Consider the following 26473-nt stretch of genomic DNA (forward strand, 5'->3'; position numbering starts at 1 on the left):
AGAAGACATTGGGGTGGTTGGAAAACACCTTAACTTTTCTAAGCCCCACTGTTTTTTACAGTAAAAATGGGCAAAAGTGCTTTTACTTAACATAGTGACATATTGAAAATTCAGTGTTTCTTTAGAACAATCTTCAAGCACCTTGGAAACGGAGCTAGCATAGACAGGTGACAATATTCAACACATTACTATTCTTAAATTGAAATACTATACTTATTTTGGAGGGCATTCTTCAGTGACAGGTTTATTATGTGCAACCAGAAAAGAATATAGCATGTTATAATTGCAAAATTTAACAGGAAGGATCATTTAGTTTTTTATAATTGTTCACATGCTAAAGAAAAAAAAATTGTTCAAAATATAATTGTAAATAAGCCAAATGGCTGCTTTCAAAATGTATCAAATGCTACCACACAACTGGTCAGACTGCAGTAGTGCCACAACTCCTCCCTCCAACGCCTAAATGTGCTGGCATCACTTGACATCTGTCCATTGAATAAATCATGCTCCATATGGAGCGCGAGGTTTTGAGAATCTGTTTTTACCACTAATGCTATTCCATTCAGATATTTTCATAATTTTTGTCACTGAAATACATGTCCCTAATACTTGATAAAACACACTATTTGACAATTATTCTAAAATTCTCACGCCTACCCAGAAACAAATAAAAAATGAGTCTTATATTCACAAATCCCACAGCTTGGAAATGTATATGATACACAACATTTAACCTGTCAGCAGCCTCATTAGTGTCAATGAGTAGAAACTGGCAATCAGTAGATGGTGTGCTCTACATGTGTTTATGTTTTAAAATGTTCCTAAAATAGTTCCTCTGCTGGTGAGGTTGATATAAAACACTTTTACTGGACAAATGAATTTCAGTTTAAACATTATGGCCTATTTCTTTTTTTTTCTTTTTAGGAATTCATATTTTCATGTAGATGATCATTTATAGCTAATGGAGTCAATACCCAACTAAAATAATAAAGACTAGATGGGTCAAGAATTACCTAAAGTTCAACAACATCAATGTGGTCGGTCAACAAAATATGCAGAAAGGCCAATGTGTGTTTGACTATCCCAAGCCCTAAGATATATATTTGTATGGTGCCTGTATTCAGTATCCATACAGCTATTAAGACATTTTTATAAACTGTAAGAATTATGTGAGCTATTTCAAGATATAATGCTGAAAAACAGACTTCCATGTAAGAAGCCAATTTAGGAAGAAAACAACATAAACAATAGTAACTTGTGTGCTCAAGTGAAGCATCTTTTTAATTTTGAGTAATGAAGATGTCAAGCCAAATGCTAGAGTAGTTTAACTTAATTAGGTGGCCTATTTTTCCAGGCATCCTTTCATTTCCCATTGAAAACTCAGCTTGTATGCAAGGCAACAAGAGCAATTTTGTCTGTAATGAATACCTCCGGGACTGCACAGAGTAATCATTTGAATGTTACACTGAAGACTGGTTTGAGTAACTAGTCTGGGCTTGTTAAGATGCCAGACTTTGTTGGGCTAACTCGATTACTCAGAGCATGGCAGCTTTATCATTCTGTTGGGTCAATGGTCAAAAAGTCAACTTAATGTTACTTCTGAAATTTCTGCCAAAAGGAACTAATCTAAAAGGAATTGGTCCAATTTACAGTTCAAATTTATGTCACAATCATGGAGATGTTATGACCCACAGTAAGGAGATTTGTTTTTCAAAAGTACTCTAAAAATATTACACTTTCTAGGCCTTTTTTGTCATACCTCATTTACACTCTAACCTGGAGAATTTTCTCATTAGGAAAACACGAAATTAAACAAATAGAGAGTCATTAATATATTTGTAAATCTTAAAACATAATTCTAACAGCAGATTTGAGAGAATATTGTACAAAAAGAAATTTGGAGCACACTACTATTTCCAATTCCATTGCATTGCTGATGATAAACAACAGCCTGATGTTACTGTAACAAGCATTGACTGTCATTATCTAGTTTATTATCATGTTAACTCTTTGAGTCTTGTACCTGAAATAATTCTCCAAGGAGGAGGGAGTGCTGGAACCTTTTGTTAATATATAAGGGCACTGGCATGAAGATAAAGTGTCCTACTGCCATGACAGGGTAGGGCTGGATTTGCTAAATGTCTGCAATGCAGGGTCAAGAATCATTGCAATGGAAGACTCTAAGTATTCATGTGATTAAAAAAAATGTACATAAAATATTTTAGCTGATTTGCTCATCTTTCAACAAACAATGCTGCATACCTCTGATATGTCAAACACTATTCCTGGCACAGGAAAGCCAGACAGAAACAAGAGTGAGTCCTACCTTCAAGAGCTCACAATCAGGGGAGCAAGACAAGGACATCCCTGGTGATGCCAGTGTGCCATGTGCCACCCAGGGACAAATACACACCATGATAAAGCAGCCTTGTAGACAATGGCAAGGCACTGAGGTGTGTACCATTCAGCAAAGATGAGGAAAAGGAAATGAGAGAAGGTAAGATGAGTTCATGAGAAACTGTGAGGCCTATAATGAAGGCAGAAATTGTGTAGCTGGAAAAGAGGAGATGGATTCAATAGATAGGCCAAAAAGTAGAATCAACACTATCTGGAATTAACCAAAGGCTGAATGACGAGGGAGACTCCCCAAGTCTCTGTCTTGGGTGTTTGAAGAGGTGGTGTTAACACTTCTGATTATAAGCAGTAAAGAAAAAAGAGAAGATTGGGGGTGAGGAAGCAGGTGGGAGGTGATGAGTTGTGGTTTGATGAACTGATATGTCGAATTTGAGCTGCTATCAGGGACAGGTGCCCAGTGGAGTTAGAAATCAAACCTCAAATTCACATGAAAGCTGACCTGGATATATATATATGCTCTTCAATTTTATATTCAAAATGTACTTTATGAACTGTATGTCAAATGCTTAGTTGTAACTGATTCCAGGAAAACATAATATTGCTATATTTTATCATTCTTATTTTTAATCTTGAGATTTGAGGGACCAAGTAAGAGACAGAATTCCAGAGGGGGCTGGAGGTGGGGAGAGAGAAAACTGCTCACAATCTCAGAATCCTCTAAAATATGATCTCGGGCCAGGATATTTAATATTTAGGATTTACTATAATGCTTATAATGAACAACAAAAAATAGTTCAAGCTTAAAGGATAACTTTTCATGGAAAGAAGAAGGAAGAAAGGAATGAAAGCAGGAAGGTGGTGGGGAAGGAGGGAGGGAATGAAGGGAGCAAGGCGGGGAACCAAACAGAAGGAAATAGTTTAGTAGAGCAAAGGTCAAGGTCTAAGAGGAAGTGATTTATTAAAAATCTGGTTCAATCAAGTAACCTGAGCTTTTCCATAACCTGATGCCAGAAAAATCTTCTCATTCTTCCTTAATATTAAAGTATTATTTCTTGTATAAAAAAGACCAGTCCTTCTTGATCTTTTCAGACAGTACTTCAACTGAGGCAGGCATGTGAAGAGCCGAGTCCCTGAGTCGAGGGCATTGGTGGAAAACACAGAACGAACAAACAGGCAGCCATGGAAAAGGACACTCTTTCCTTCTTTCCTTCTTTCCTTCCTTCCTTCCCTCCTTCCCTCCTTCCCTCCTTCCCTCCTTCCTTCCTTCCTTCCTTCCTTCCTTCCTTCCTTCCTTCCTTCCTTCCTTTCTCTCTCTCTCTCTTTTTCTTTTTCTTTCTTTCTTTTTGAGACAGTCTCCCTCTGTCACCTTGGCTGGAGTGCAGTGGCGTGATCTTGGCTCACTGCAACCTCCGCCTCCTGGGTTCAAGCAATTCTCCTGCCTCAGTCTCCCGAGTAGCTGGGATTACAGGTGCACTCCACCATGCCCGGCTAATTTTTGTATTTTTAGTAGAGACAGGGCTTTGTTGTGTTGGCCAGGCTGGTCTCGAACTCCTGACCTCAGGTGATCCACCCACTTTGGCCTCCCAAAGTGCTGGGATTACAGGCATGAGCCACCACGCCTGGGAGAAAAGGACATTCTTGAAACTGACTCAGAAGAGGAAAGAATGGGGGAAAGCCATGGCACATATTCAAACCTGAAAAATCAAATTAAATAACCTAGTGCTGTAGAAAGTTCTCATGAAGGGAACTAGACTTCTCTTCTGCTTCTTTTGACGTTATTTAATTTAGATGAACATTTATATTGTGACGACAGCCTCATATAAAGGACTATGAAAGGTACTACAACTATTCTAGGAGCTGGAGAAAGGGGCTGAAGTTTTATGGGGAGATAAGAGAACCCCAGAGCATGCATATCTGAGTGGGCTGAGAAAATTCTAGAGAAATTTCTGAGGTGGGAAGCCCAATACCCCGCTGTTTTGTTCTGCCGGCGGCATATTGGTCCAGATATTTTATAAGATACGTTTTATTGTATAGATTTAAGGCATATAACATGTTATGATACACATATAGATAATAAAACAGTTAATATAGTGAAGCAAATTAACATATCTATCATCTCACAGAGTTACCTATTTTGTGTGTGTATGGCAAGAACAGCTAAAACGTACTCACTTAGCAAACATCCCAAATACTATATTATTATTATTATTTTGAGACATAATCTCACTCTGTTGCCCAGGCTACAGTGCAGTGGTGTGATCTCAGCTCACTGCAACCTCCACCTCGTGGGTTCAAGCGATTCTCCTGCCTTCAGCCTCCGGAGTAGAGACTCTGGAGTGGCTGGGATTACAGGCACACACCACCATGCCTGGCTAATTTTTGTATTTTTAGTAGAGATAGGGTTTCACCATTTTAGCCAGGTTGGTCTCAAACCTGACCTCAAGTGATTCACCACCTCAGCCTCCCAAAGTGCTGGGATTACAGGCGTGAGCCACCACGCCCAGCCCTAAATACCGTATTATTAACTCTAGTCCTCATGTTGCAGGTTACATCTCTAGACTTGTTCATCCTACATATTGCTACTTTGTGTCCTTCTGGTCTAGATACTGTCATCTCAATCAAACATGACAAGTTCAGAATGGCAAAGAAGTGGGTTTCTGACAAGCTGCTCATCTGGCTTCCTTTCATTAGCCCACTCACATTCTCCCACAAACTCTTAACGGGACAAAGTTCAGGAGGTATTAAGCAACAAGGTGCCTTTAGCCAGGGTTTGGAAACACACAAAGAAGTCTTGAATTGCTGGTTCAAATTCTAACCAGTGTAAGAAAAAAGTTAAATGATGTTTAAATTAAAGCACTGAGTGACCAGCACACTTAATAGCTATTATAGGAGAAAACAGTCAATATTCCAAGAATGGTGCCAGAGTAAAATGGAAATCTTACGAGTTTTTATTATATACTTGTCAGGCTTACTATAAGGTGGTATATTCAATTTAAAAGTTGCCTATCAATTATAAAACTATATGCAAAAAAGTTTTAAGGATTTGTATACTCTAGCTTAAGAGGTAGAGAATGCATGCAGTAGATAGTGCCAAAGAGCCCTTTGGACTGTCTAAAAGAATATCATTAATTTTTACAGTGTACTTCCATTTCTGGAGCAGTTCCAGCATTGGCTTTCTATAAAAATCATTTCAAGTTTAGAATTATGCTATTTGCTTGCAGCAACATCACAGGAGCAGTAGTGTGCCATATGTTGCTACTTAGCAACTTAGTCTATAAGTCCCAAAGCATGTACTGATTTGAAAATTGAACAGGAATTATAATTGTTGAGTGATGCTATGAGGCAAGTTGTCTTGGATTACTAAACTATGCAGATGTTTGATGTTATGTAGGAAAAGGAAAAAACTATTTTTTTTTCCCTGCAGGATGACTAAAATCTTATTTATGGTTGCCTAAAGGAGTAAATTGATTAAAATTCCCTAAAAGAATACCTGGTAATGAATTCTTGAACATACCATATTATAGTAAACAAAAGGAATGTTAAGTGTAAAATTTAGCTAAGGCCATTCAACTTATGTAATTTGTGAAGTTTATTTTTCTCCAGAGCATGTATTACCTTACACTAGTCTGAATTTTAAAACAGCACATTCTAAAAACATTTTCATATATGGCACATTATTTTTTAAGTGTTTCTTTCTGGCTCACAAGCCTGCTCTATCTTTAAAAAGCACAAAAGTATTTGGGGCTCTTCTTTACAAATTATCACTGGTGTTCAAAACATTCTTACTAACTCCTGACTGACACATGAAGAAAAACAATGTTAGTTGTTGGATTTCAGTAAGGGCTTAATATTAGGCATTGTACTTGAATTTTAAAATCTAAGGAGCCAAGTCATTATGATGTATATGTTCTGAATTTCCAATCCTTTATCCAAAACTCTTTAAGACCGACATAATGATTCTCTAAGAGGGAGCAGCTGCTTTATAACAGCCATCATTTATTGAGTTTGTGTTTCTACTGTTTCAAACAAATTCAATTAGCCCTTACACTTCAAAACCCTAAAGGCACCAAAGAGATGATACCAGGTTGCTTTAATCTAATAGTAATACTAAACTTGTCAGTACAGTTTTGGGATTGATGGTTAGAAGAAAATTAATAGTAACATTTTTCATTTTTTAATCAAACAGTCCTATTCAGAACTACCTATGGATCTTGGAGGCTACTTAGCCAAATGAATTCAGTTAAGGAAGATTTCTAAATGCAAAGCTCAGCCTTCCAAAGGTATTCTTAGAGTGATCAGCTCAGTTGAATGGAAGGCAATGTAGTCACGATCTTTGAACTTCATGATGACCTTTTCAGCTGAACAATACAGTGTAGTTTCCAGAATATCTGCCAGAGAAGGCAGTGATCCTAATGACTTCTAAATGCAAAGTTCAGGGAGATGCAGGCCTGCCTCTGTTTTCAGTTAAGCATGAGCCATTTTGGTCACAGAGTGCATCCTTAACATATACATTAGATTTAATTCACTGACAACCTTAATGAAGAAAAAGAAGTTTTATGCTCCCTCCCAACCCATTCCCCAACCCCTTCTAGTTATTAAATCTGTATGTGTGGATATGTAGGCACTGAATATTATTAAGTTTATTTTAGAATTACTAATATATGAAACTCCAATCTACCACGATTTTTACCATTCTAGAAAAAAACATGTTTGTGTCAACAAAATGCTCCTGTGAACTGTTCCTTGCTTTCACTTTTTCACTTATTTATTTTTGCTTACAATGTTCTCATATTTTACGTTATACTGGTATCCAAGGGCAGTTATAGTTTGGCTTTAAATGTTCCACTGAATTAAAGGATCTGGTCTTAAGTATCTAAAAATAAATAGTCAAACATTTACTTTCATAAATGTAACCATTTACATTCTCATTGGACTTTTGTTGTCATTTCTCATGATTAAATACCTTGTCAACTATTCCCAGTGAAATGTATACAAAGGTGCCCTTGAAAGGTTTCAATCAGATCATGTTTTTTTGGCCTGAAAGCTCCTCCCCAGCCCCAACTCCTTACCTTCCCAGGAGATCGTAAAAGCGGCCTTCTAGCCCCACCGGCCATGGGATTTGGGTTACGAACATTACATTTTGTTGAAAATGGCCCCAACCGTTGATAATTAAAGCTATTTGTGACACGTGTAGCTTATAATGATTAAATCGTCTACAGTCAGAAGCACAAATAACCTGCACCTGTAAAGACTTTATTTCCTAAAGGTAAAACAACTGTTTAGGAAAGATCATGCTGGCAAAACAGCTGCTTGCCGTTCTGGAGAGGAAACAAGGTAGTATCTTTCAACAAATGCCAACTCTGGTGTTTTATCAGCTCTATCTCATTAACTGGAAACAAGGCTTAAATGCTTTGTTTATAAATTATGATTATTCCTGATTGCGGCAGTTACTGATAGTGCTACTCATTTGCAATGCAACTCTTTGAATTTGTTTAATTACAATTTGAAACAAGGCAGAGAAGATTAATTAACCCACCTGGCTGGCTGGCACATAGTCCTGGCTCGGCTCTGTCATGCTCATATACATGTTCTCACCGTCAAACTGCGAATGAAATAATAGTAAACATTCAGCAATCTTGACTGCGGGTATGTTTGGTTTTTATTTGTTTTGTTTTGCTTTGTTTTTTAACCATCAAACTGGAAAACAGTAGCCATAAAAAAATACTGCGGCTGGGACTATGGAAAATCTGTCACAGTAAGCGAGCCACATCTTTTCTTTGATGTTTCTGTTGTCATCCTTACTGACCCTGGATGTCAGTGATTTGGAGTAATTAGTGCTCTAGTAATTACAGCAAGCAAGCAAGAAATGAATGGTTTCCTTTCATCTGCAATCTGTTTTAAAACAAAATGGCTCATTTTGCACGCCATGTATACATATTGCAGTTCAGTTGTAATGAAGTATTAAATGAATGGCATGATTTCTGAAAGAAAAGAATAACGAAAAATACACGAAGGCACAGCTCAGTGCATTCTGAGTTTAGCTCTCAAAAAAGAAAAAGTGCAGAGTTTTCACAATAGACTAAAACTGGCATCATAATAACCTTCTGATGAAGAAAAATTTAACTTTATAATAATATTTGAAAAGAGCATGTGCCACTATAACCATGGCTAAGAATGATAATAACAATAAATAATAAAAATATACAGGCACAATGAAATACTCCTTTCTGAAATTTTTCAAAGATATCGAATTCATGTATTAAAAATGCATAGAAATTCACGTGCAAATTTTCAAATTAGGAAAAGGCTGGAAGAAAGAAATTCGCAGGGGCAGAACAACTGGAGAACTCTCCAATAGTTCAAGCAACAACAACAACAACAACGACAACAACAACGACAACATACTTTTCATTATTTGGGGTTTTGAAAGTAGTCATCACTCTATTCAGACTTAATCCTCAGCTATTTTTAGTCACTTGACAGATGAGCAAAGCATTTCTCTTTTTAGTTAGAGGAAGAATTTTTCCAAGGTAATAATCAAATGGACAAACACAGTAACTTCACAGAGCTGGGTCTGAATATACTTTCATTGGTGGGCTAATTTCAGACATGGGGAATTGAAAGTCTGAATAATTACTTTTCGAAACAGAATAGTGTTATTGATAGTGGTGCAAACCATGGTATTATGGACATACTTCATACTTTATGTACTATGAAAAAATGGTGTTATATCAGAACATAAAAAATATTGTATTATAGAGATCTCATTCCACCACCTATGAACTGCTAGCAGAAGAAGGTTACACCAACATGAGGGTCGCTCCACAGCCTCTAAACTGTAATCGCCAGAGTGGGTGCCCTGAAAGTTCACATCAACATAAGCTGTAAATAAAGACCTCCCTAAAGACATGGAAGCACTCACGAGACTAAGCTCAGAGAATCAAAGGATTTCTTCACACATCACCCTACAAATATATTTCACGTTATGTGAACGACTTATCTAAACATAATGAAATTACTTATTGAAAGATGTTGTTAGAGCAAATAAAAAATAACACAACTGGGTGTTTTGGTTGCTCTGTCAACTGGCTCATGAACCTGGAGTTGAAGTGACTTACCCCAGGTTGCTTTTCCATTGTACAGGTGAACTCTTTTTTTTTTTTTTTTTTTTTTTTTTGAGATAGGGTTTCGCTCTGTCACCCAGGCTGAGTGCAATGGCGCGATCGCAGCTCACTGCAGCCTCCGCCTCCCAGGTTCAAGTGATTCTCCTGCCTCAGCCTCCCGAGTAGCTGGGACTACAGGTGCCCACCACCATGCCCGGCTAATTTTTGTACTTTTAGTAGAGGCAGGGTCTCGAACTCTTAACCTCAGGTGATCCACCTGCCTCAGCCTCCCAAAGTGCTGGGATTACAGGCATGAGCCACCGTGCCCCATCAAACAGGTGAACTCTTTCAACCCAAAGATAGGCCAGCCCCAGCCAATCTGCCTGTTACTCCTAACAACTCAAGACCTAACAAAGAGCCTCACTGCGCATTTCTTCATCTGCACCCACTGTTGGAGTACACTGGTTTGTTTGCAAATGTTTTTCATGTGAAGGTGCCAAGGAACCATTTAAAATACGGACAGTTTCTCTGACTGTAACAAACTAAACTGAAGAAGTGGAGTGAACCAAATACTTCACTGCCTGTGCATATTCTATAAATGTGTTACTTTCTATTTCATCTTCTCTAACTCATTTTCTAAATCTGTTGTTGTTCTCAAGCCAGCTAAAGGCTTTGAAGTTTTGGGTTGAGTCTATCCAACATGTACGCTAATTGAGTACATTCGGTGTTACTGCTCTTGATGAAGACTCTTTCCTCAAGAAGTACCAATACTTAGGTAATATTGGGCCAAGACTAAAACAGCATTTTACTATAAAAGATATGTGGCTGTAAGCATTATAACTAGATTTTTAAGCACATTTTATGTTCCTGCCACCTGTATCTTTACATGTATTGACTGATTTAAGCATCACAAAACCAAGAGTTAGGTATTATTATTACCTACATTTTACAAAAGAAGATACAAAGGCACAGATAAGTTAAGCTAGATGCTTCAAGTTACACAGCTTGTGAGAGGTAGGGCTGGAATGCAAACCCAGGCCCCTGGCTTTTTAGCCGCCTATGCACTTCATCACCAGAACATATCAATATATTCTGAATCATAATGATAAGTTAGCTATCAATTCTGAAAATAACATCCAAAAATGGTCAAAGCAGAGTGATGGCATTATCTCAATGACACTGGTATATTATCCAGAATTTGTGATATTGAGAGAATTTTTTTAAGTGTCGTGAGGCGCTGTCAACCTAGTATTTGGCCTGGCAGAAAACCGAGAGAGGGAATGATGGTTAATTCTACATGTCAACTTGACTAGGCCATGGGCTGCCCAGATATTTGGTCAAACATTCTTCTGGGTATCCATGCAGGTGTTTCTGAGAGAGATTAACACGTGAATTGATAGACTTGGTAAAGCAGATTGCTCTCCCCAAGGTGGGTGGGCCTCCGCCAATCAGTTGAAGGCTTGACTAGAATAGTAAGGGCTGACTAGAGTAAATGAATTCCTCCTGCCTCACTGTTGAGCTGAGACATCAGTCTTTCACTGTTTTGGGGCATGACTTGAAATAACATTGGCTCTTATTGGACCTCAAACTTGCCAGCTTTTGGTCTGGAACTACACCATCAGTTCTCCTGGCTCTCCAGCTTGCTAACTGCAGGTCTTGGGAAATCTCAGCATCCATAATCATGTCAGCCAATTCCTTATACTGAATCTCTTTAGATAGATAGATTGATAGATAGATAGATAGATAGATAGATAGATAGATAGATAGATAGATCGATCGATCGATCATCTATCCATCCATCCAGTTGGTTTTGTTTCTCTGGAGCACCCTAATACAGGTGGCTTTTAAAAACTGCTATCAGGATATTCAGAACTCCTCCAAAAGTGTATTTCTGGGGAGCCTACAATATAAAAATGTATTTATTTCATGCTGTCACTTGCTTTCTAGAGGAGAAGAGCCATGTTGATTTTGTTATGAGACTCTGCTCTCAGTTCCTATCTCACCCACTTCCTGTGCTCCAGTGCGTCCCACACACAATCACACCTCTTTGTCCAGAATGCCTTCCTTCCCTTTTACTTGTTGCAGTGTTTTGTAGACTCCTCACCTCCCCTTAGTGAGGGCTGGGCTGTCTGCAGGCTCTGGGTTCCCCTAGGCAGCCCTCTGTTTCGGGGCAGGTTTTGTTGGGGGATTGATTCCACTAGACTGTGAGCCACCAGAAGGAATGGTGCATACCTTCCTTATCTTTAGTTTCTTTATGGCTTAGGGCTGGCACATAATAGGTCTTCTGAAATGTTTATTGCCTAAATGACAAAAACTGAAACATATTTGCTGGATTAAATATATTATCTTTCTAGAGAAGGTGGTAACTTAAGAAGAGGAAGAATTTCAGCTTTTAGAGAATGGTTTGATGGCTTTTTAAGGCAGTTGACTCAAAGTCTTACAGTGGATTAAAACTGATACAGGCACAGAAGCCCTTAAAGAGAACAACAACCACAACAGAAAAAGAATAAAAAGAAAAGAAAGTACAGAAATGGCCAGGACAACATTACTCAAATGTTAGATTCAGTTCTTCCTCAGGATTTTTATTTAATACAATTTTATTTAATATAAAACATATAGACTGGCCAGGAATCAAGAGACTTGGCTATAAATAAAATGTGTATGCCCTCCTTCCAAAGAATCTTGAGCTGCCAAATAAAAATACATATGTGTATCAGAATAGGCGTAGTCATTCCCCTTGCAGTTGAAAGATCGTGGTTGGACACACTCCTGGGCCCAGGGGAAAAGAGTAAGCCAAGATCCCAGCATTCACAGGACCTTTCCCACCCTACCCTATCAGGTTAATATTATCACTGCACTGTCACAGCTCCGTCCAACCACACCCTGACCAGGAGCTGGTTCCAGGGCTCTCAGCAGGCCTCCTGCTGACCCAACAATCTTAGAAAGCACCCCATGCCATAAGCTTGTGGACAGTTGTCACCTGAAGTAGAATTATAGCTCTTGGTCTTAGAAGTGTGTTTGTAGAATGATGCCTGAAACCATCACATCAGAATCTCTCATGTTATGATTGAATAAATAGACTTTGTATTGTTTATGAGGTCCATCTGGGGATAGAACCAAGGTCTGGATTCTTAGTAGAAGAGTTTTCCACTATGACATACTGCTTTTCACTCCAACACTCATAAAAAGTGAGGAATCAGACTCTGACTACAGCTTTATCCTTCATCTCCATAAGAAGTGGGAATAGACTCAATGGCTATTTGTAGCTGGTATGTGTGTGTGTGTGTGTGTGTGCGCGCGCGCACTCTACAGACCTGAAGGCACAGCATTCACATTGCCACATTCTAATGACCCCACTTCACTCTACCTGAATTACAGACTAGATGAGCATTATTAGTAATTATTGCAATAAAATTATAGTTATTAAACATAACTAACTGCATTTCCTTACTCCATATGCTCATCACAGTTATTATTCTTAGAAGTCAACTGAATTTAGGCATCATAACTTTTCAAAATATATCTAAGCATACTAAGGTTTTTAATTTCCATGTATTCTCAATTTAAAACCTGAATCAAAGTTTGAAAGAATAAATAGGCTGATTTATTTAAATCTAAATGTAAATGGCATCAACCCAGGATTAGCCTTCCTGACCAAGCGCTTTTAGACTCTTCATTGTGTTTTTATTTCAAAGCACCAGGGGATGCAATCACATAAAAAGTCATTTATAATCTTCTACTTCAGTTTTTTGAAATTGTTTTTAGAGGATATTAACCAAACCCATAATCCCAAAGAGCTTTCAAACTAGGTAGTTATTATTTCTTCTATTTAAAAATTGAAAGGAGAAATCTAGCAATATCTGAACATAGTGAATGATGAGCAAAAATGGGCGGTATTAGGCTACCAAAACCACAAAGACAAGAAAAGTCAAAAATAGAATGTGAAGTGTAAATCAGTCATTGGCACTGGTACAGAAAATGGGAACATTTTAGGGAAACCATTAAAAGAAAATCAGAAAAGTGCTGCTAGGGGGAAAAACAGCCTCATGGAATTCATGAAACAGTACCACATTGTACTGCCTATAAAGGGAAAAAGCTTACATTTCTGGGTGTTTTCTGAAAGAATATTTGATACTTTGGTGTTTGAAAAGAAGGGCTAAAAATGGAAATGTTTATAACAGGGAGTCAATTTGACATTTCTTAGATGGTGCTTTATAACAAACCATTTTTAGAGAGGCTAATATCCCCAAAATAAAATTTCCATTTTTGTATTCTTTGGACCAGTATAAGATTACGAATCATCGTGTTTTTTTTTTTTTTTTTGTAACAGAAGAAATAAGTTTGGGCAATGAAGACTTTGAAGACTTTGCTGTTTCCTAGAAGCAAAGCATTTTGAAAGTTAAGCATCAAATGTAGGGTGGTAATATGCATAGTTCTAATGCTGTTCCCATGCACAGTCACACGGATCCAGTGAAAACTGAGCAAAGCTAACTCCCACACTTATTGCACGTCCTCACCAGTCTCAAGGGAAAATGTCAGGAGGCACTGGAGAAGGAAGAGGTGTCTATTTATCTCCCAGTGTCAAGGCTGAACCTGTTGATGCAAGATAGTCTTAAGTCAGTCTGCCTCCATGCTGAACCCAGCTGAATGAAACTGGTTCCAAGCACAGCACAGCTGCAGAAGTGGATCACACTGAAAGGAAAGAGTCCAGACTGAGCCAAGGCTATCAACACCCAAAGAAAAGAAAGCACAGTTACTCTGCTAGTGCTTTTTATGGATGTGCATTCCAACCCAGGAGCACACAGAGCTGAACTAGGGAAGAGCAACCCCTCTTGGTTGAGCTGCTGTCACTTGAACTTGAGTGGTAAAAACTCGACTACAGATCTGAATGGTATGGAGAGGAAGAATGGCCCGGGCACAGTGTGTCTGCTTGGAAGACTTGGTCATGGGTGGGCAAAAGATAGTGCTAGACCCACAACTTAGAAGCTGGACTCCACTCTGGGGCTGAGTTTGTATTCTCATTTTTGTCCCAGTGATATACTTATTTGGAGGAATATTAGATATTCTTTTTGTTAACAGTAAAAACTGAAATTTTCAATAATAATAATACTATGCATTTATCCTAAACCTGTGGCTCGATGGCATGAATCTCAACAGAGAAACACGACGGTTTCCCTCTGCTGTTAAGGGTAAGGCTACAATGTAATGTTTTTCATTGCTGTGTTTTTGGTTTTTTGTTTTTAACCAAATAAACCAAACTTATGATTCAAGTTATTCTTTTAATTAGTATTGAGTAGTCACCTAGTAAGCTCTACAAGTAAAATAATGATGTAACAGTGGTTCAAACCAGTTTGAACTTCTTCCTTTGGAGGCCTTCTCTAATTTCACTAAATATATGAAGCTGTTTAATTTTTATAATAATCCTGTAATATTATTACTCTTATTTTATAGATGACAAAACACAACGGAGTCCAGTAACTTGTCTGTGATGGATCCAGTTACATGCTCCCCAGATCTGCTCAGCCTGCCTGACCCTCAGGCCTCTGACCTTTTCTTCCAGGAAGAGCTGACACTGTTCCCATGTAGCCTCCAGAGGCACCACTTCCATTGCCACCACACAGCTATAAACCATGGTGTCCCCAAGCACAGCAGCAATTTATATAGAGAAGCTTTGCACCTGGCTGGAGCTGAGGAGGTTTTGGGTAACATACCCTGAGAGTGCAGGGAAATTTCCTATTGCCCCATGGAAGGACTGGCTCATGATGTCCTCTGTAGCACCTCTATGTCCCTCATGCCAAGCAAGAAGTGATGAGTTGTTGCAAAGCTATGGTCACTTGGAAATATACACCTTATGTTTTCTTCTCCCTGCCTCCCTGCCTTGCTTACTTTCCCCCCACTCTAGTTTCCCTGGGCTTGCATTCCCAGCATTAACATTCAAGCTTTCACTGCAGGCTCTGCTTCCTGGGAACTTAGACCAAAATAGTGCCCAATGGTACCAGTTAGTAAGTGACAACACTCTTAACTGCAATACTATACTAATCTCACCCCGTCTTTGTTTTGCTTTCATTATATTAAAGTCATTGATTCTATTTTAATTGCCTATGCAAAGACAGAAACAAACTTATGAAACTGATAAATAGAAGAAACAAGAATTGCCTATATCATGAAAGCATCACTCCATTTGAAAGAAAAAAATGCAAGTTTCTAGAAAACTTCATTAACCCCAAACTTTCAGCACCAAGCAATCCATTTTCATTATGTATTGTTTAAGAAAAGAACGTGTGGATGAAAGTTTAACTATAAACCCATTCTGGTGAATTTAATGAAAATAAGTTTAATAAAATGAAAATATGGATTTTACAAAAGGCCTCCACAGGGTGTCTGATATCAGAAAACGAGGAGCAAAGACTTTGGCTTCCTTGTAGGAGCCTTCTTTTTTAAATGAATTCCCAAGTAATTTCTGAAATTCTATAATGATTAAAGCTGTAAAACTGTACCATACAGTTGAAATTCAGCACAGTTTCAAATAGATTGGTTCAGAACATTCCTCTGACTTTTCATGTTTTAGACAAATTTTTTTCTGAATCCATCTACGAAGGAAACAATTTGAGAAGTACATTCAAACTTGCTGCCGAAACTCACTTATTTCCACATCATATCAGCTCTCACCTCATTTACCACAGTACCTAAATTCAACATGGATGTGGAATGAAAAGTATGAAAGTAATTACTTTTGGGGGGTTGGACCTTTTATTGCTGGTATTTCTTTTTAAGCACAGGGAATATTTTTCAGCATCTGATAGACGCATAGAGAAAAAGGTGAGGATATTTTTCTGCACATATCTGGTTTGGAAGACTCTGCTCAGTTCTGGGAACCTCAAAACAACAACAAAAAAATAAGACTAGTAAGTCAAGGCATTAGAAAGGTTATGGGAATAGAATGACAGATGTATTAGAAAGCAACAGAGAAGTTGTATTTAGGTGACCATTGAGTGGGTTGAAATGACAAAACTTTTTTAAAAAACCAAGGACAAACAATTCTTGAACAATTTTGAGATTAAAAGTGGTAGTATCAAATAAAAATAAAATACAAATAAGAAGGTACAGGGTTATTAAGATGGAGATTCTCACTTCCCTATTATTATTACTCAGACAAATTACATTGTGACTGAGTATAACAATTATGTGACAGAAATAGACTTTTGGTGATTAAACTCTCCCGGGGTAAGACAGGTGTGGAATGGTATTTTGGTATGTTCAGGCAAACCTGACCAATTCGAAACACATGAGGGTCAGTCTAGAGCTACTCCATTTTTTTAAAGAGATATTTGACATTTATTTTTTCAGATTGCAGAGTTTCTGTTTTCTAAATGAAAACGTCATTTTAAAGAACTGGATTAAATGGCAAATCCTTCAGGACATTGAGTATAAGTATGGATTTGTCCATTGTGAACTGAAGCAAAGCTCTGTTAACATATCTTTTTCATTTTAAGGAATCTGAGGAGTCATTCAATCCATCATTATAGCCAAAGAGTACAATGTTTTAATTTTTACATCTTCAAATACCACATAGTTATATTCATTATTGCCTTCTTGCCTTTGATAAAACCTCATGATCTCATGTAAGTTTCCCTGCTGATTTATCTAAATTTTTATGAAGATTATAGAATAATTTTCATTGCTTTAAGGCTTCACACATAAGATGTCCCCTTCACAAGGCATATGCATTCAATGTATTTTAGATTTTCAGTTCCAAAGTGTCTTTGCTTATAGCACTTCTAACTATCCCCTCTACCCCTAGATCATTCTCCACTCCTGTTTGATTTTTATGGCATTTTTCAAATACTTCATCCTCCCCTTTGACAATGTCCATTTTATCATATGTTGCCAGAAACATGTCAAACCCAAAACTGGAAGACTTGCTGGAAACAGCATGCCTGCTTCCACTCAAAGCCTTATTTATTCTGCATTGTGAGAGATGATTGGTGCCCCTTGTCTTACTTTCTGGAATGTTACCATGTGATGCCCTTTTGCTGAAAAAATTGGAGAACAAAGTATCATCACATGATGCTAACAGGCATAAACCACCCAGTATGGTCTTGCTGATACATTAAAATTAAATGACCATCAATATACTCCCAGATAAAAATGTGATAATCATTGATTCAGTCAACAAATGCTCATTTGGTGCCTACTTATATGCCAGGTACACACATGCATTAACTCATTTAATCCTCACAACAACCCCACAGACAGTCAGTTTGCACGTTATTTTACCAATAAGAAAACTGAGTCCTGGAGAATTAAGTTTTAAATATTTCCGACATCACTCCTGTCTGCATCTACCTCTCTACTTTCTCTTGTCACTCTACATTTTATCGTTGCTTAGTGATTGTCATATGGCCAGATAATCCCCGTCTTTATGCTTACCCATCATCTCATCTGCCTAAAATACTTCTCCAGCTCCCACTTCCTTCTATTTCTCCCCTTATTTACTACTAATAAGATGATCATAGAATTTATTCTCCAGCTTGGAACACTTTTGACAGTGCCAGGAGATAAGATTACTAATTATGATTGAATAACATGCAGAAACTCAAAGTCTCCTAGCCAAGGAAAACCTTACCACCAGAAGGTAATCTTTCCCTGACCTCATGGATGATTGAGGTGCATTCTCTGTGCCTGTGTCCGTGGTTTAAGGCATCTTGTGCTTATCCCAGCCCATATCTCTTCCTACTCTTGTTGTTTCACTACCTCTCTCCTATATTGAACTATGAGCATTTTGAGGGCAGAGACTGCCCTAACTTATCTTTCTATCTCTAGCACTTAGCATAGGCTTAGCACATTTTATTAACTTAATGACATTAAATGAATCACATAAATCCAGGGCAATACTGTCACAACTAAAAGTATTTAGGAGATCTCACCATTCCATTATTCTGCAGTAACATTTATTCCATATTCTTTCATTTCTAAATCAAAGTCTGTCCATGAAAATAGCTAATTTTCCAGGGACACTGGAAAAAAGTTTCTGTAAACCAGATCCTACTTTAGTTTCCCACATCTTCCTATTCTAAACGGACCACTCAGTCACTCTAGTTTAAATAGTTTGAAAAGTATTCATTTCATCAAAGCTTAGATAGTGGCTAAAAGCTTCATGGTACCAAGTGGTCAAGTCCTCAACCTCCTCCTTGATTCTGGGGGTCTGTTCCAATAAGCAGATTGTGCTAGAACTGCTCCAGATCACACTGGTTTATTCTTTCATGCCAACAGCAAACCGGGTGGGCACTGCTCTGAATCTGTAGCAGCACAATGAGGAAAAAAGACTAGAATTGCAGACACTGCCGTTCTTCTCATTGCCCACATGGCATGTGGGAAATTCAGGGCTCTGCTTCTCTTGTAGGTAAGACAGAATAGGACAAAGTGAGGACAGATTCTATCATGGAGTGGATTTGAAATAAGGAGACCCAGAGAAGAGTCTGGGTTCTGACACTTTCTAGCCAACTAGTCTTGGGAGCCAGAGTAAAAACTTTTCTTGCTCTACGTAATTATGTCAGATTCAGATGAGACACGCAAGAGCATTTGTAAATTATAAAGCACTATCTATACATATGGAAACTATGGTACTTCCCCCTCATGGCAAGTTTGACTGTTTCCATCATTAGTTGGAAAGATCAATAGGCGAGAAGTAGTGGAAACAATCAGATTCAATATGCCCTCAATTTGCCTGTGAAAAGGTCTTTAATATGGGAAGTTATCTGTAGATTCTTTTTTTTTTTGGAGATGGAGTCTCACTCAATCACCTAGACTACAGGCATGCACCACCATTACCAACTAATTTTTGTACTTTTAGTAGAGATGGGATTTCACCATATTGGCCAGGCTGGTCCTGAACTCCTGACCTTAGGTGATCCACCTGCTTTGGCCTCCCAAAGTGCTGGGGATTATAGGAGTGAGCCACAGTGCCCAGCCTAGATATTATTTTTTATCTCTATGTAAATGTAGTCATACCTGAAATATGAAATGATAGGAAGAAAGTAATGAAAAGGACAAAAAATAATAGTAAAATCACCAATTAAATGAAAAGCTTGTAGATCATTATATGTATATATACATATGTGCATGTAAGCATACATAGACATGCATGTTCCTTAAATATGTACACATTTATTTACTCTGTGTGTGCACAAAATATTTTTTCTTGCAATGTTTTTATTTGGCTAACGTTAAAGTTATTTCAGATTACTTAGGGAAACAGCTATTACAGCTCAGTATTAAAAACCACCATACAAAACTGCAGGAGGAGTTTCCTGAAAATGCAAAGTGCTATTGAACTCTTCTCTTAATTCATACAGAAAATATTACCCAGTCATAACAAACTACACAATATTACTTTCAGTAAAATTGCTTCAGGCTAATTTATTGTCATAAAATAAAGATATCAGACAGTCTGACATGAAAATATAAGGTTATACTTAAATATAGTAGTATGACACAGGATGATATGTCTCCTATAACATTTTAGTATCCATAGCTTATTAGTTTTATGCATTACATTATCCATAATAATCACTCTTTGTATTTAATTGAATTGTATAACAATTTTTGTTCTAGTTCAACAATTACATAACCTAGCTAGATACTTAAGCTGTTTCACTAATCAATTAATATTGCATTTAATGCTCACATCAAAGAAATTATGTGATTTCTTCTCTTCTGTATATTTTTCATATTCTGTAAAAATTACATTATTAACTTTTGCACATTTCATATTTGCTATGAAAAATTCTTGCATGAAGTATTCTTTTTATCATTAAGTAAATTAATATTAATGTTAGATTAAGTAGCTTTAAGATATTATTGCTTAAAATACCTTCTGAACAGTTCTGAGCAGAATGTGCATATTTTAAATAAATGAGTCTTGTTTCCAAGAACTCTTTTAATGTTATTTGAGATATTACACTTGCAACAAATAACTTAAACATGTATTAAGAACAGGAGTTAAGTAAGACTGGGATGGAAACTAAACATTAGAACAAGATTAAATTATCTAAAATTTATTTAAGATTTTTATTTTAAAAGCAGAACAATGTCACCTTTTCTTCAGCGCTAATAGAACTTTCCTCAGAAAGTGATATAGCACCTATTCCCCATTCTACATAATGTAGACAACAAAGCTCTTTAGACATATGACAGGAAATATCCCATGTCTAATATTTAAAATTCATATTTTACAGGATCCCATTATATTCCATTTTCGGGCAATGAACCTGCATTTGTAACAATCCATTTGTATTAGTGGTTCCAAAGCTAATGTGGTTTCTCAAAATATGTACTTTCCAACTTTTATGTAGGTTATAAACAGTACTTTTAAAAACAGTGCATTTTCACACTGTCAGATGACTGAAAAGAAAAGGGCTCGTGAATATGCATTCTGAGTAAAGCCTCGGAGGCTCCACGCATCTGCTATTTTCTCCATAAAACCCCTTTTTATATTTTATCCAGTAGCAGCCACTCAAAACTGATTTTTAGACCAACATTCCTTAAGGTGTGAGGCTGACTTTAAGAAGAGTTTCTGTATTGCCAACTGCATTAATCATATAGCATAAGTAATTCCATTATTTAGAAGGTTATTAGCATTTCCTTGGTTCTTTGTGGTTTCAAAGTTCTGTTTTTTCAATTGCTTGGCCATGGCTTTGCTCACTCTTATTTAATAATACTAAATATCATGATGGATATACAATGCAACTCACATTTTCTATGGAAGTGGTTTTCTCTTTTTTTTTTTTTTTTTTTTTTTTTTGAGACAGAGTCTCGCTCGGTCACCCAGGCTGGAGTGTGGTGGTATGATCTCAGCTCACTGCAACCTCCGCCTCCCAATTCAAGTGATCTCCCAACTCAGCCACCCAAGTAGCTGGGAATACAGGTGAGCACCATCATGCCCGGCTAATTTTTGTATTTTTAGTAGAGACGGGGTTTCGCCATGTTGGCCAGGTTGATCTCCAACTCCTTACCTCAGGTGAAACACCCACCTTGCCCTCCCAAAGTGCTGTAATTACAACTGTGAGCTACTGCGCCTGGGCTGGAAGTGGTTTTCAAATGGGAGTGATTTTACCCCAGCCTGGGGAGGGCATTTAACATTTGACAATGTCTGGTGGTATTTTTGATTGTTATGACTGAGGGATGCTTCTGGCATCTATTGGATAGAGGCCAGGGATGCTTCCACACACTCTACACTGCCCAGCCCCTGTAGAAAAGAATGATCCAGCCTCATATCAACAGTGCTGCTGTTGAGAAACCCTTGTCTATAGCATGGGTTGAGTTTGTGGTTTTGGTCATTTTTGTGACAAACTGTGAATTGAGAGATGAGGTCAACAATGAAATGATTCACTTAGGAATAAAGATAGCTCAAATTCTAAATCAGGCAATAAGTCTATATATTTTTAAAGAATCACTTAGATATGGACTAGGTAATTTGTACAATGTGCTATAATTACCCAACTCTTCTAGGGCCTATAGCACTATTCCCGGTGTTTGGGTGTGGTGTTCAAAAGAAGAATCAAAGAGCCTTGATTGTCTCAGGCTTACAACTCTATTAACTCAAAATAAACATACACTGTATTACACAAACTTTGGAGTTATAATTACTCTGGGTGACTACAGAATAACAAAATAAATTCTTCAAACTACACATAAAAACTGCCACTTGTCATGGTTAAAACCTAAAAGCTCTAAGAAAAATTACCGATTTGTTAATTAGGATTCTATTTATCCTTTCATGTGAAAAACTAATTATTTGTTTGCAAGATGCTGCATCTTCATTAAAATCATTAGTATTCTGAGTAGATGGCACTATTAATTTTATAAATGGAATTGAAATTTCACTACTATAATCCATGCAGTTCTTAGGACAAGTGAGTATCTCCACAAGATGTTATCTGTGTAAAAAGGGCAATTCTTCATAGGTACACAAAGTAGTTATATCTAATTCATCATATGCATTATTTTTTAAGTAGTCTTACTAGATAGCAGGTAGGAATTATAAATTGTTCAGATATAAATATATATATATATATAAAGTTATATATACACAGATTATAATTTGTTTATCTCTATATAGATTTTACAGATATATTATTATATATACTTACATAGAAGTCTATATGTATATATATGTGTGTATATAGATAAGTGTGTATACGTATGTATATGTGTGTGTGATACATATATATACACACACACGGAGAAAGAGAGAGATGGGAGATTGACACTACTTTAGAGCAATTTAAAGTCATCGCTTCAATTTTTCTAACAAAGGGGAATCTATGACCAGGTTCTTTTCTAGAAAAGCAAGTAAACTAATTAAGTCCTCAATTTGGAATGTATTTCATACTTTTTAAGAAGTATACAGGTATATCTAGGAAATATTGTGGGTTTTGTTCTAGACCATCACAATAAAGCAAATATCAAAATAGAGCAGATCACACAAACTTTTTTACTTTGTCAGTCCACATACAAGTTATATTTACACTATACTACAGTCTATTAAGTGTGCAGTAGAATTATGTCTAAAAATGTGCATACCTTAAATAAAACATGTATTATTGCTAAGAAATGATGATAATCACCTGAGCCTTCAGGAAGTCATAATCTTTTTGCTGGTGGAGGATCTTGCCTTACTGTTGATGGCTGCTGAATGATCAAGGGTGGTGGCTGCTGAAGGCTGGGATAGGTGTGGCAATTTCTTAAAATAAGACAATAGGCCAGGCGCGGTGGCTCACTCCTGTAATCCCAGCACTTTGGGTGGCCGAGGCAGGTGGATCACAAGGTCAAGAGATCGAGATCATCCTGGCCAACATGGTGAAACCCCGTCTCTACTAAAAATACAAAAATTAGCTGGGCGTGATGGTGTGTGCTTGTAGTCCCAGCTCCTTGGGAGGCTGAGGCAGGAGAATCGCTTGAACCTGGGATGCGGACGTTGCAGTGAGCTGGGATTGCGCCACTGCACTCCAGCCTGGCAACAGAGTGAGACTCTGTCTCATAAAAAAAAAAAGAAGTTTGCCACATCAACTAACTCTTTCTTTCATGAAATATTTCTCTGCAGCATGTGACGCTGTTTGATAGCATGTTACCTACATACAGTAGAACGTCAAAATTGGAGTCAGTTCTCCCAAATCCTACTGCTGCTTTATCAACTAAGTTTATGTAATATTCTAAATATTTTGTTGTTATTTCAACAATGTTCACAGCATTTTCACCAATGGTGATTCTATCTGAAAAAACCACTCTCTTTGCTTATCCATAGGAAGACTCCTTATCCATTAAACTTTTATCATAAGATTACAGCAATTCAGTCACATGTTTAGGTTCTACTTCTAATTTTGGTTTTCTTGCTATTTCTACCACATCTACAGCTGCTGCTTCTACAGATGTCTTGATTCCCTCAAAGTCACCCATGAGAGTTGGAATCAACGTCCTTCAAACTCCTGTTAATGTGGATATTTTGACCACCTTCCATGAATCATCATGGATGTTCTTAATGGCAACTAGAATGGTAAAATCATCTCCAGAAGGCTTTTACTTTACCTTTCCCAGGTCCATCAAAGGAATCATTACTTATGGCAGCTATAATCTTACAAAATGTATTCCTGAAATAATAAGACTTGGAAGTCAAAATTTTACTCCTCGATCCATGGGCTGCAGAATGGATGTTATGCTAGCAGCATGAAAACAACATTCATCTCCTTGTACATTTCTACTAGAGCTTTTGGGTGACTAGGTGCCTTGTTAGTGGTGGTTGGAAAGTAATCTCATTTTCTAAGCAGTAGGTCTCAACAGTGGGCTTAAAATATTCAGCAAACCATGCTATAAAATGATATACTGTCATCCAGGTAGAATAGACAGCATAGTTCTTAAGGGCTTTAGATTTTCAGAATGGTAAATGAACACTGGCTTCAACTGCAAATCACCAGCTGCATTAACCCCTAACAATGGAGTCAGCCTGTCCTTTGAAGCCAGGCATCAACTTCTGCTCTCTAGCTCTCACAGTCTTAGATGGCATCTTCTTCCAATAGAAGGTAGTTTTGTCTATACTGAAAATCTGTTGCTCAGTGTAGCCACCTTCATCAGTGATCTTAGCTAGATCTTCTGAATAACTTACTGCAGCTTCTATGTCAACACTTGCTGTTTCAACTTACACTTTTATGTTATGAAAATGACTTATGTTTTTCTTTAATCCTCATGAACCAACCTCTGCTAGCTTCCAACTTTTGTTTTGCAGCTTCCTCACTTCTCTCAACCTTTATAGAAATGAAGAGAGGTAAGGCCTTACTCTGGATTAGGCCTTGGTTTAAGGAAATGCAGTGACTGCTTTGATCTTCTATCCAGCTCACCAAAACTTTCTCTACATCAGCAATAAGGCTGTTTCACTTTCTTATTATTGGTGTGTTCACTGGAGTAGCACTTTTAATTTCCTTCAAGGACTTTTCCTTTGCATTCACAACCTGGCTATTTGGCACAAGAGGCCTAGCTTGGCTTGCTACATGCCTTCTTTATAAGCTTAATCATTTCTACTTTTTAATTTAAAATGAGAGATGTAAGACTCTTCCTTTCAGTTTAACACTTGGAGGCCTAATTGTAGGGCTATTAATTGGCCTAATTTTAATTTTGTTATGACTCAGAAAATAGGGAGGTCTCAAGAGACGGGGAGAAATAGGGGAGCGACCAGTCAGTGGAGTGGTCAGAACACACACATTTATCAATTAAGTTCATTGTCTTATATGGGTGCAGTTCATGACACCCCAAAACAATTACATTAATAACATCAAAGACCACTAATCACAGATCACCATGACAGATGTAATAATAATAAAAAGTTTGAAATGTGTGAATTGCCGAAATGTGACACAGAGACCAGAGTGAGCACATGGTGTTAGAAAATGGTGCTAAAAGACTCTTGCTTAATGCAGGGTAGCCACAAACCGTCAATGTGTAAAAAACACAACACCTCTGAAGTGCAATAAAGTGAGGTGCAATAAAGTGGGGGTATGTCTATATTTGCGTCCCAACTGCAATTTAATGGGTTAATAACATTATGAGTTTTATTTTCTCAACAGGGTAGGCATGGGGGAAGTGTCTCAGGAAAGAGTGGAAAGGCCAAGGGGATCTGCCTGGGATCTTAGATGGTCCCAGGAAATTCACAAAGTACATGGTCTCCCAGGTGAATAACCTTGAGAAACGGAAGTCTAGGGCCACTTCAGTTGGCCTGGAATTACAAGACAATGTCAGCAAATTAGAAATGTTGAGAGGAAAAAATCTGCATAAGGCAGACATCTGGGAGGAGTTCATTTGGGTCCTTTCCAAACCTTGAAATGACAGACTCTTCATATGCTTCTGGGACCCACCTTTGCAAGGAATATGCACGCAGAGTGGTCTTAGACCATCTTAGACAACATAAGGAATCTAATATTTTAAGTATTTAAACATATTCCCAGATGGAAAATTATGCATTAATGGGTTTCATTTTTAAAACAGTATATTGGTTAGCTTTAAAAAATCTACACTTTAAGAGCAACTTTAGGTACACAGCAAAACTGAGCAAAATGTACAGAGTTCCCATACATCTCCTATCTCCACATGCACTACCTCCCCCACTATAAACATGGTGGTCCATTTGTTACAACTGATGAAGCTACACTGATACACATTATCACCCACAGTCTGTAGTTTACATTAATTAGGGTTCCCTCTTGGTATTGTACATTTTGTGGATTCCAGCAAATGTACAATGACATGTATCCACAACTGTAGTGTCATACAGAAAAGGAGTTATGCTTGTGGTTTTTAGTTTTTTAAAGTATTTTTTTTGGTACACAATTAATGCTAAGAGGATTCTTTTCAGCCAAGGCTGCCTATATCTACCTCCAAAAAGTGCTATTGCTAAAAATAGAGCCTGTAGCCTAAAATCCTATTTGTAGTCCCTACCATACTGAGTATTAATTGGATTTTTCTTAAAT

At 37.5% G+C, this 26473-nt stretch overlaps 1 protein-coding gene across 1 annotated transcript in view; it reads right to left on the reverse strand.

Moving 5' to 3' along the window:
• The window catches only part of TOX (thymocyte selection associated high mobility group box), a 310963-nt gene that overhangs the window by 142535 nt on the left and 141955 nt on the right, over window positions 1-26473 (reverse strand). The window contains 1 exon segment of the mRNA NM_001261489.2: window positions 7892-7957. Within this exon segment, the coding sequence (NP_001248418.1) occupies window positions 7892-7957 (66 nt within the window).

Source organism: Macaca mulatta, chromosome 8, assembly GCF_049350105.2.
Source record: "Macaca mulatta isolate MMU2019108-1 chromosome 8, T2T-MMU8v2.0, whole genome shotgun sequence".
In the NCBI taxonomy this organism is placed as follows: Eukaryota; Metazoa; Chordata; class Mammalia; order Primates; family Cercopithecidae; genus Macaca; species Macaca mulatta.